We start from the raw sequence: 12231 nt of genomic DNA, 5'->3' as shown, positions 1-12231 counted from the left end.
GTAGTATGTATGTTGCATGCATGTAGTATATATGTAGTATGTATGTTGCATGTAGTATATATGTATGTTGCATGCATGTAGTATATATGTAGTATGTATGTTGCATGTAGTATATATGTTGTATATATGTATGTTGCATGTAGTATATATGTTGTATATATGTATGTTGCATGCATATGATATATATGTAGTATGCATGTTGCATGCATGTGGTATATGTAGTATGTATGTTGCATGCATGTAGTATATATGTAGTATGCATGTAGTATATATGTATGTTGCATGCATGTAGTATATATGTGGTATATATGTAGTATGCATGTTGCATGTAGTATATATGTATGTTGCATGAATGTAGTATATATGTGGTATATATGTAGTATGTATGTTGCATGCATGTAGTATATATGTAGTATGCATGTTGCATGTAGTATATATGTTGTATGTATGTTGCATGCATGTAGTATATATGTAGTATGTATGTAGCATGTAGCATGTATGTTGCATGTATGTATTTTTTTTTTTTTACATTCAACACATTAGCCGGATGATGGGACTACTACTGTCCCATCATTGGCTAATGTGTTAATCACCGTCATGGTAACACGCATCGCCCGATGGGACTTGTAGTCCCATCGGACGATGCCTGCACAGACCCCCGCAGCCTGCACAGACCCCCGGACAGTCGGCACAGCCCCCCGGCAGGCCGGTACAGACCCCCGGCAGTCCGCACAGACCCCCGGGCAGTCGGCACAGACCCCCGGCAGGCCGGCACAGCCCCCCGGCAGGCCGGTACAGCCCCCCGGTAGGCCGCACAGACCCCCGGGCGGCCGGCACAGACCCCCGGGCGGCCGGCACAGACCCCCGGGCGGCCGGCACAGACCCCCGGGCAGGCCGGTACAGACCCCCGGGCAGTCGGCACAGACCCCCCCGGCAGTCGGCACAGACCCCCCGGAAGGCCCGAACTGACGGCGCATCATGATGCGCACAGACCACGCATCATGATGACGTCATTTCGGCAGCCAATCACAGCCACAACAGTGGCTCATTGCATTATGGGAACTTCCGATTCCGATATCCGATATTGAAAAAATATCGGTACTCGGTATCGGAATTCTGATACAGCGAATATCGGCCGATACCCAATATTTGCAGTATCGGAATGCTCAACACTAGTGATGACCAGATAGGCCACAGGTTTCATGATCTGAGCACATGCTGTTAATGACTTACATTACCAGCACACTGACAAATTGTAGTCTATGAAGCCATATACGTCAGGCTTCTGGTCTCAATATAAAAAAAAAACAAAGACCTGTTCTATTTTGGGTAAATATGTAAACCAATTCATCTATCTAATTCTATTAGTTTTTGTTTTGCTTGTGAGAAAGATGGATGTTAAAAATCGACACATGGAGCAAAATAGGATGAAAATTGCTTTTAGCACGCTAATGAAAAATGGTAATTTTTTTGCAGGTGTTAGGGTGTATTCGCATAGTGTGGTGATGTTGTGGCAGGGAGCAGCACCATTACCATGTGAGCACATTACATCTTTGCTATGAATCTCCAATTTCATGTCTAGGTTGTCATGACTCTGATGTCTGGTATCCCAGGACCAAGGGCGCCTTCCCTGTCCCTAATACTAGGAGCGCCGTAGCTCGCACTGTTTCCCAGTACCTTGTCTTAGCTCCTGAATCCGCCCTCAGTCTGTACCCTTCCCCCAACCAGGGAAGAGTTGTGTGGTAGTGTAACGTAATACAGCTACCAGATTAACAAGGTACTATGAACAGGGATAAAGGAAAATACCAATCATACAAATATACACTCCTAAACAACAGAGGTAAACACCGGGGAGTGGAGGAAGAGGTTAAACCAAAGTAGGAGAAGAAAGGGAATTATCACACACTCAAAACCTAGCAAGTCACAGATAAATCCACCAAGCACCTTCTCCAACAACAACTAACGACAACCTCCAGCCATGCAGCATAAGCTAGCTATGACAATCAGTGATAGCCAGGGCCCAGATTATATAGGAAATGGATATGAAAGTGAAGTGATTCTAATCAGTGCAGGAGTAGGAGAAATCAGGCGCTGTGGTCTTCTGGCTCCTCTGTAACGCGGTAAACCTGTGACACAGGTATTCCACTACACACAAAAGAATAGCTTTTGAAGCCTTTGGGTGTGACCCTAACATCTTTCCCACCTAGAGCTACTCTAATAAATACAGGAGCATTGACCTGTAAGAAGGCAAGCCTGGCAATGTATGTCTGATAGATGTGCTGATAACTCATGTTATGGCATCACATTGTATTGCAACACATTTCTCAGTGAGCATTCTATGAGAACAATCTTACCGTTCCTTCATTATCCTTGACTACTAGTAACACTGGTGAGCTGGTTGCATTCATAGTACGATACATAGTCCTCAGGCTGCAGCCATGTTTGTCTGTGCTGTATTGCAGCTTCCAGTTGTGACCGATGACTTTAGGTGGCAATTGTTGAGCAATCTAAAAACAATGATATCACTATATTTTACACAGATAAAAATAAATGAAGACACTAATGACAGCATTCAGTATTAATTATCAGAAAGCTGTTTCCAATACAACAATGTCTTAATAACACATGGCACACTGTATGTGGAGAAACACTTTGCCATAATTCATCTAGACATGCCAAACATTAAATACTCCCATAATGAGGAGATACTGGAGACAGAGATATATATATCCATTAATTTTTGTATTTTTAAAAACCTACATAGCAAAATTGCAATTTATATTACCGATACCCATTTAAGGCTCGTTCAGACGAGTGCCATTTCTGTCCGCATTTATGTGTACACCAGACCAGTTGTAGTAGCTAAAGCACTAGGAGGCTAATTTCCACACCGAATGATGGTACGCATGGGGAAAAAAAATGATGCATGAACTAATCTTTTTCAACCCCTTCAAGACCTACGATGTATGGGTACGTCATAGGATGTGCATTCCCCTTTGAGGTGGGATCAGGTTCTGAGCCCGCATTTTTTCCAGCACATGACAGTTGATTTGATCAGCAGTCACGTACCCCTAACAGCTGAGGTTGAAATCGCGATCCACCTATGGCTGTTAACATGTTGAATGCCGCTGTCAAACTCTGACAGCAGCATGTAACATGATCTCGCCAGAAGTGCGTCACAAACCCTGCCCGTTTCAAATGATCGCGGGGCACTGATGGGTTTGACATGACAATTGGAGGTCTGCATATGATCCCTGTGCTTGTTTTTGTTGATCTGCTATGAATGCCGGTCCTTGGCTGGCATGCATAGCAGATGATTTTTGCTACATATAGCAGGTCTACGTAGCACAAGCGATCAGAAGATCATAGCTTCAAGTCTCCTAAGGAGACAATTGTAGTAAATTTAAAAAATATATATATTTTTAAAAATATAAAAAATTAAAAATTCAAATCACTCCCCTTTTGCCTCATTCAAAATAAAACAATAAAAATAAAATAAAAAATACACATATTTGGTATCACTGTATTAAGAAATTCATGATGAAAATATAAAAAGAATTATTAAGATGAGTAAATGGCATAATGAAAAAAAAAAAATCAAAACTCCAGAATGACTGTTTTTTTGGTCACTGCAACATAGTAACATAGTAACAGTTATTAAGGTTGAAGGAAGACTTTAAGTCCATCTAGTTCAACCCATATCCTATCCTAATGTGCCCTAACATGTTGATCCAGAGGAAGGCAAAAAAAACCCATGTGGCAAACAGTAAGCTTCACATTGGGGAAAAAAATTCCTTCCCGACTCCACATACGGCAATTAGACTAGCTCCCTGGATCAACGCAATATTAAGGAAACTAGTGTATATACCCTGTAATATTATACTTTTCAAGAAAGGCATCCAGTCCCTTCTTAAATTTTAGTAGTGAATCACTCATTACAACATCATATGGCAGAAAGTTCCATAGTCTCACTGCTCTTACAGTAAAGAATCCGCATCTGTTAGTATGCTTAAACCTTCTTTCCTCCAGACGTAGAGGATGCCCCCTTGTCCCCGTCACAGGTCTAAGAGTAAAAAGATCATTAGAAAGGTCTTTGTATTGTCCCCGCATATATTTATACATTGTAATAAGATCACCCCGAAGCCTTCGATTTTCCAAACTAATTAACCCCAAGTGTAATGACCTGTCTTGGTATTGCAGACCCTCCAGTTCTCTAATAACCTTGGTTGCTCTTCTCTGCACCCGCTCCAGTTCAGCTATGTCTTTCTTATACACCGGAGACCAGAACTGTACACAGTATTCTAAGTGTGGTCGCACTAGTGACTTGTAGAGAGGTAAAATTATGTTCTCCTCATGAGCATCTATGCCTCTTTTAATGCGTCCAATTATTTTATTTGCCTTTGCAGCAGCTGCCTGACACTGGCCACTAAATGTAAGTTTGTCGTCCACCCATACACCCAGGTCTTTTTCAGTGACAGTTTTGTCCATTGCTTTATAATTAAGCACATAATTATACATCTTGTTCGTTCTACCCAAGTGCATGACCTTACATTTATCCCCATTAAAGCTCATTTGCCATTTATCAGCCCAAGCTTCTAATTTACATAAATCCTCCTGTAATATAAAATTGTCCTCCTCTGTATTGGTTACCCTGCAGAGTTTAGTGTCATCTGCAAATATTGAAATTCTACTCTCTATGCCCACTACAAGGTCATTAATAAATATGTTAAAAAGAAGCGGGCCCAATACTGACCCCTGTGTTACCCCACTGCTAACCGTGACCAAGTCCGAGTGTGCTCCATTAATAACCACCCTTTGCTTCCTATCCCTGAGCCAGCTCTTAACCCACTTACACTATATCAAAAGCTTTTGAAAAGTCCATGTACACCACGTCCACTGCATTCCCTTGGTCCAGTCCGGAACTTACCTCTTCATAAAACCTTATCAGATTAGTCTCACAGGAACGGTCCCTCGTAAGCCCATGTTGATATTGGGTCATGAGGTTATTCTTCTTCAGATACTCCAGTATAGCATCTCTTAGAAAACCCTCCAGGATTTTACCCATACTAGAGGTTAAGCTCACTGGCCTATAATTTCCAAGTTCAGTTTTTGTCCCCTTTTTGAATATTGGCACCACATTTGCCATACGCCAGTCCTGTGGTACAGACCCTGTTATTATGGAATCTTTAAAGATTAAAAATAATGGTCTATCTATGACTCTACTTAATTCCTGCAGTACTCGGGGGTGCATCCCATCCGGGCCCAGGGATTTGTCAATTTTAGTGATTTTTAGACGCCGCCGTACTTCCTGCTGGGTTAAGCAGGTGACATTTAATGGAGAATTTTTATCACTGATCATGTTATCTGTCATGGGATTTTCTTGTGTAAATACTGTTGAAAAAAGTCGTTTAGCATATTGGCTTTTTCCTCATCCTCATCCACCATTTCACCCAGACTATTTTTAAGGGGGCCAACACTATCATTTTTTAGTTTCTTACTATTTATGTAGTTAAAGAATATTTTGGGATTATTTTTACTTTCTCTGTCTCGATCTTTGCCGTCTTGATTTGCTTTTCACAGAATTTATTTAATTTTCTGCATTTATTTAATGCCTCATCACTACCTACTTGCTTTAATTCTCTAAATGCTTTATTTTTATCTCTTATTGCACCCCTTATAGCTCTATTTAGCCATAGTGGTTTCTTCCTATTTCTCGCATGCTTATTCCCATACGGTATATATTGTGCACAGGTCCTATTCAGGATGCTAATAAACGTCTCCCATTTTCTTTGTGTATTTTTATGTCTCAGGATATCGTCCCAGTTAATTGCACCAAGATCATCTCTCATCCATTGGAGATTTGCTTTCTTGAAGTTTAGTGTCCTTGTAACCCCTCTACTACACATCTTATTAAAGGATACATGAAAACTTATTATTTTGTGATCACTATTACCCAAGTGACCCTCAACCCTTATATTTGATATAAGGTCTGGCCTGTTGGTTAATATTAGTCGCCTGATCTATACAAAACGCGGTCTGTCATGATGGGTACGTTTGTGAGGCATTGAGCCTTTACCTTTCTCATTGTATTGGGTTAGTGTGCAATATTTTGGTCTCACTACTGTGCAGTGTGCTTGACGATCCCCTTGCTATTATTGCTGGATGAGTAAGCTATATGGCACTTTGTTTATTTTTTTATTACTTCCATTTAGCTCCTTTTTGTGGGATTTTCAACACTTTTAGTGTTCTAAACACGCTATGTATCTCAGGTACATATTGTTATTTTAGCCATCTCAACCTCCAACCTGTTACATATGAGTAACCTCCTTTGTTGTTAATGAGGCTGCTATTGTTCTGGGTACATTGGTTACCATCATCTTTTGACTGTCTTTTTGCTTGACTTTACCCTGTTCTCTTGTGCTTTTGAATATTCAATAAAATGATTATTTTTCATGTAGCTTTGGACTCTTTTTCCTCCTTGTTTTCATATTCTGAATCTGCAGACTTGACTGGCCCAATTTTTCATATTGCCATCTGAACCTGCTCTTATGTGGCAGTGACCCCTCAGGCATAAATTTCCAGGTCGAACTTCAACCCGTTTTTTCATATAGATATGCCCCTGAAAGTGCACACCACAAAGTGATTTCACAGGAATAAATATTACAGAAATGTCACAGAATCTGAATAATTCACAAGTCAGTGTTTGTCATCTGTATAGTAGTGTATTTTACCCTCAGGCAGCACTTGAACACATTCTATGCCATGGGGCTACGGAAATGTATTCAAGTTAATGGGTCTGCTTATAAGAATAGAACGAGGATGCAGTCTGTGTGTGCTGTACATTTTTCATGGACTGGTGACTAGTAGACGATCGTGGAAAAAAAGATGACACAAGAACGGTAAAAAAAGACAAACAAAACATAAAAAATGATGAAAAAAACAAATTGATGAAATTTTGAGGCCAAACACAGAATTTCTATCCTGGAAAGCCCTTTAATGTTAAAATGCTTCCAACTGGTTTTTTAACTGCTGGCAATGTGAGGTGCAACGTTGGATCTCCTAGTTTTGTCAGTGCTAGTTACAGAAGCGCCAGAAGCATCAGCCGCTTATCAGTGGCTACATCTGAGTGAGAATTAGGATTTATGAAATGCTTGATTATGAAAATTAACGGTGTAGTCAGACGGTTGTATTACTCACATCGCAATCCTCAGACTGGCTATTGGCACTCCTGACCTAAGCGTGACAGCATGTATTTCTGTGCAGTTGCCACGTTCAGGTCAGGAGAGCCGACAGCCAGTCCAAGGATTGCACTGCAATGCGATGCAATCCTGGCATGAGTAATACGGCAGTCTTGCTGTGCCCTTAAAGAGATAATATCAATGCAATTCAGCTAACGTTAAAACCCTGACAGGACCAGGAAGACAATTGCAGATCATATTCGCCAATATTAGAAAATACAACTTCTTTAAAAGTTTATTCCCACTTTCATACCCGAGTCTTGTTAGATAGTGCCTGTAAAAACAAGCATTTTTGCAGTTTACTGTTTAGGATGAAAACAATGAGCAAATACCCTGCAGTAAAAAAGCGAATAAGTATTAATAGTACATGTAAATAACTTAGGGGTTGTCCACTTCTTGGACAACGCCTTCCCAATCACAATAGTTCCAACATGTAAAAAAATTGCAGCTATACTCACCTCTGTTTCCAGCGCCATTCTAGCGATGTTGACACCTCCTCTCGAGGCTCGTGTCACATTATTATGCCATGCGAGCCCTGCAGCCAAACAGCAGCAGCTTCACTCTCATTTCTTTTGGACAAAACTGACACCTGAAAGAAATCAGAGCGTAGCAGAATGTTCTCGTTTCTTTCGGGTGTCACTTTCATCTGAAGGAAATGATAAGGAAATGGCCGAAGATTGGCTGCAGAGCTTTCGCAATATAAGTGTAATGCAAGCATCGAGAGAGCAGGAGTGGGTATCACTGGAACGGCGCCCGGAAGAGAGTATATTATTTTACGTGGGGTATCTAGGCATCTGTGGGGATTGAGAAAAATTTGTTCGAGTAGTGGCGTACCCCTTTAATATGAGTACTGTGCATGATCGGCCACTGCTGCTAGTCCGCAGTGGAGGTTGATTGTCCAGGCAATGAACTGTATGCAAAAGAAAATTCTTCACATCTCAAGAATGACTATAAATTTTAAGATACAGTAAATTGAAAAAGTTCTTGTTTTTACAAGCACGATCCAATACCAATCTATAAAGAAGGGAATAACCCTTTAAGGAAGATTTTTCAAACAATTAAGTGGTTGCCCATAGCTGTAGTTTAGATTGCGGCTCAGTTTTTAGAAGTACTTTAAATAATTAAAGCCACAATAAATATTTTCGACTCAACATTTCCATGCACTAGATAAATCTTCACCCAATGACATTAAGAAGAACAATCTATAGCATTAACACAATGACTACTCACCTGTTTGACATGATCGTTCTCTAAAATTTGACTACTTCCAATTAAAATGGGCTCGTCCACCTCTTCTTTTGGTTTCCCACATACTTTTTCTTGTTTCTTGGTGTCGGAGTCTTCAATAATCTCATAATCTGAATCGTCATCACTGGAGATTGCTTCTTGCAGGTTATTTTTCTATTAGAAGATGTAATAAATTTTCAGATTTTGTGTATGTTATGTCAGTTTTGAGCACACTTGACAGTTTGACACATTTTCTTTTTATATTCTTACTAGCTGAAGAGGCCAGCGTTGCCGGGGCATAGTAACTACCTACGGTTAGTTATAACAAATTATAATGATTATATATATATATATATATATATATATATACAGTGGGGCAAAAAAGTATTTAGTCAGTCAGCAATAGTGCGAGTTCCACCACTTAAAAAGATGAGAGGCGTCTGTAATTTACATCATAGGTAGACCTCAACTATGGGAGACAAACTGAGAAAAAAAAATCCAGAAAATCACATTGTCTGTTTTTTTTTCATTTTATTTGCATATTATGGTGGAAAATAAGTATTTGGTCAGAAACAAGCAATCAAGATTTCTGGCTCTCACAGACCTGTAACTTCTTCTTTAAGAGTCTCCTCTTTCCTCCACTCATTACCTGTAGTAATGGCACCTGTTTAAACTTGTTATCAATATAAAAAGACACCTGTGCACACCCTCAAACAGTCTGACTCCAAACTCCACTATGGTGAAGACCAAAGAGCTGTGAAAGGACACCAGAAACAAAATTGTAGCCCTGCACCAGGCTGGGAAGACTGAATCTGCAATAGCCAACCAGCTTGGAGTGAAGAAATCAACTGTGGGAGCAATAATTAGAAAATGGAAGACATACAAGACCACTGATAATCTCCCTCGATCTGGTGCTCCACGCAAAATCCCACCCCGTGGGGTCAGAATGATCACAAGAACGGTGAGCAAAAATCCCAGAACCACGCGGGGGGACCTAGTGAATGAACTGCAGAGAGCTGGGACCAATGTAACAAGGCCTACCATAAGTAACACACTACGCCACCATGGACTCAGATCCTGCAGTGCCAGACGTGTCCCACTGCTTAAGCCTGTACATGTCCGGGCCCATCTGAAGTTTGCTAGAGAGCATTTGGATGATCCAGAGGAGTTTTGGGAGAATGTCCTATGGTCTGATGAAACCAAACTGGAACTGTTTGGTAGAAACACAACTTGTCGTGTTTGGAGGAAAAAGAATACTGAGTTGCATCCATCAAACACCATACCTACTGTAAAGCATGGTGGTGGAAACATCATGCTTTGGGGCTGTTTCTCTGCAAAGGGGCCAGGACGACTGATCCGGGTACATGAAAGAATGAATGGGGCCATGTATCGTGAGATTTTGAGTGCAAACCTCCTTCCATCAGCAAGGGCATTGAAGATGAAACGTGGCTGGGTCTTTCAACATGACAATGATCCAAAGCACACCGCCAGGGCAACGAAGGAGTGGCTTCGTAAGAAGCATTTCAAGGTCCTGGAGTGGCCTAGCCAGTCTCCAGATCTCAACCCTATAGAAAACCTTTGGAGGGAGTTGAAAGTCCGTGTTGCCAAGCGAAAAGCCAAAAACATCACTGCTCTAGAGGAGATCTGCATGGAGGAATGGGCCAACATACCAACAACAGTGTGTGGCAACCTTGTGAAGACTTACAGAAAACGTTTGACCTCTGTCATTGCCAACAAAGGATATATCACAAAGTATTGAGATGAAATTTTGTTTCTGACCAAATACTTATTTTCCACCATAATATGCAAATAAAATGAAAAAAAAACAGACAATGTGATTTTCTGGATTTTTTTTTCTCAGTTTGTCTCCCATAGTTGAGGTCTACCTATGATGTAAATTACAGACGCCTCTCATCTTTTTAAGTGGTGGAACTTGCACTATTGCTGACTGACTAAATACTTTTTTGCCCCACTGTATAATATAAAGCTGTGTATAGCCCCGCCCACTCCACATAGCCACATTCACTATAATATCCCACATCATCCCGTCAGCCAGAGCTACCAGACTACTACCCCTAATATCCCACATCGTCCTGTCAGCCAGAGCCACCAGACTACTACCCCCAATATCCCACATCAACCAGTCAGCCAGAGCCACTGGACAACTACCACTAGTATCCCACATCATCCCGTCACAGCCGCCGGACTACTACCACTAATATTCCACATAATTCCGTCAGAGCCACCAGACTACTACCCCTAATCTCTCCCATCAGCCAGAGCCACAGACTACTACCCCAAATATCCCACATCATCCCGTCAGCCAGAGGCACCGGACTACTACCCTTAATATCCCACATCATCCCATCAGCCTGGGGTCAGAACCAGAGTGCTGAGTGGAACGGTCCTAAATTCCATACCGCGGATCCCTTTAAGAGAGGCCTGGCGTCAGAACCAGAGCGCTGAGTGCATTTGCCCTAACTTCCATGCCAATGATCCCTTTAAGAGAGGCCTGGGGTCAGTATTAGAGGGCTGAGGGATTTGCCCTAACTTCCATACCGGAGGGGCCTGGGGTCAGAACCAGAGCGCTGAGTGGAATTGCCCTAACTTCCATACCAATTATCCTTTTAAGAGAGACTGGGGTCAGAACCAGAATGCTGAGTGGATTTGCCCTGACTTGCATACCAATGATCCCTTTAATAGAATCCTGGGGTCAGAACCACAGCGCTGAGTGGAACGGTCCTAACTTCCATACCGGAAGGGCCTGGGGTCAGAACCAGAGCACTGAGTGGAATTGCCCTAACTTCCATACCAATTATCCCTTTAAGAGAGGCCTGGGGTCAGAACCAGAACGCTGAGTGGAATTGCCCTGACTTCCATACAAATGATCCCTTTAATAGAAGCCTGGGGTGAGAATCAGAGCGCTGAGGGATTTACCCTAACTTCCATACCGGAGGGGCCTGGGGTCAGAACCAGAGCGCTGAGTGGAATTGCCCTAACTTCCATACCAATTATCCCTTTAAGAGAGACTGGGGTCAGAAACAGAGCGCTGAGTGGATTTGCCCTGACTTGCTTACCAATGATCCCTTTAATAGAATCCTGGGGTCAGAACCACAGCGCTGAGTGGAACGGTCCTAACTTCCATACCGGAGGGGCCTGGGATCAGAACCAGAGCGCTGAGTGGAATTGCCCTAACTTCCATACCAATGATCCCATTAATAGAAGCCTGGGGTGAGAATCAGAGCGCTGAGGGATTTACCCTAACTTCCATACCGGAGGGGCCTGGGGTCAGAACCAGAGCGCTGAGTGGATTTGCCCTAACTTCCATACCAATTATCCCTTTAAGAGAGACTGGGGTCAGAAACAGAGCGATGAGTGGAATTGCCCTAACTTCCATACCAATTATCCCTTTAAGAGTGGCCTGGGGTTAGAACCAGAACGCTGATTGGAATTGCCCTGACTTCCATACCAATGATCCCTTTAATAGAAGCATGGGGTCAGAATCAGAGTGCTGAGGGATTTGCCCTATCTTCCATACCGGAGATCCCTTTAAGAGAGGCCTGGGGTCAGTACCAAAGCGCAGAGTGGATTTGCCCTCACTTCCATAGCGGGGATCCCTTTAAGAGACCCTGTGGTCAGAACCAGAGCGCTTAATGGAATTGCCCTAACTTCCATACAAATGATCCCTTTAAGAGACCCTAGGGTCAGAACCACGGCGCTGAGTGGAACGGTCCAAATTCCATACCGGGGATCCCTTTAAGAGAGG

At 42.2% G+C, this 12231-nt stretch overlaps 1 protein-coding gene across 1 annotated transcript in view; it reads right to left on the bottom strand.

The window, feature by feature from the left end:
- LOC141069662 (TLD domain-containing protein 2-like) overlaps positions 1-12231 on the bottom strand; it is a 51529-nt gene that overhangs the window by 13568 nt on the left and 25730 nt on the right. The window contains exons 2-3 of the mRNA XM_073559437.1: positions 8469-8639; positions 2355-2507 (exon numbers count right to left, since the gene is read on the bottom strand). Of these exons, the coding sequence (XP_073415538.1) occupies positions 2355-2507; positions 8469-8639 (324 nt within the window). The remainder of the gene's footprint in view (positions 1-2354; positions 2508-8468; positions 8640-12231) is intronic.

Source organism: Dendrobates tinctorius, unplaced genomic scaffold, assembly GCF_039654945.1.
Source record: "Dendrobates tinctorius isolate UK_male_01 unplaced genomic scaffold, ASM3965494v1 ptg000270l, whole genome shotgun sequence".
Classification (NCBI taxonomy): domain Eukaryota; kingdom Metazoa; phylum Chordata; class Amphibia; order Anura; family Dendrobatidae; genus Dendrobates; species Dendrobates tinctorius.
This window is presented reverse-complemented; position numbering and strand designations above follow the sequence as displayed.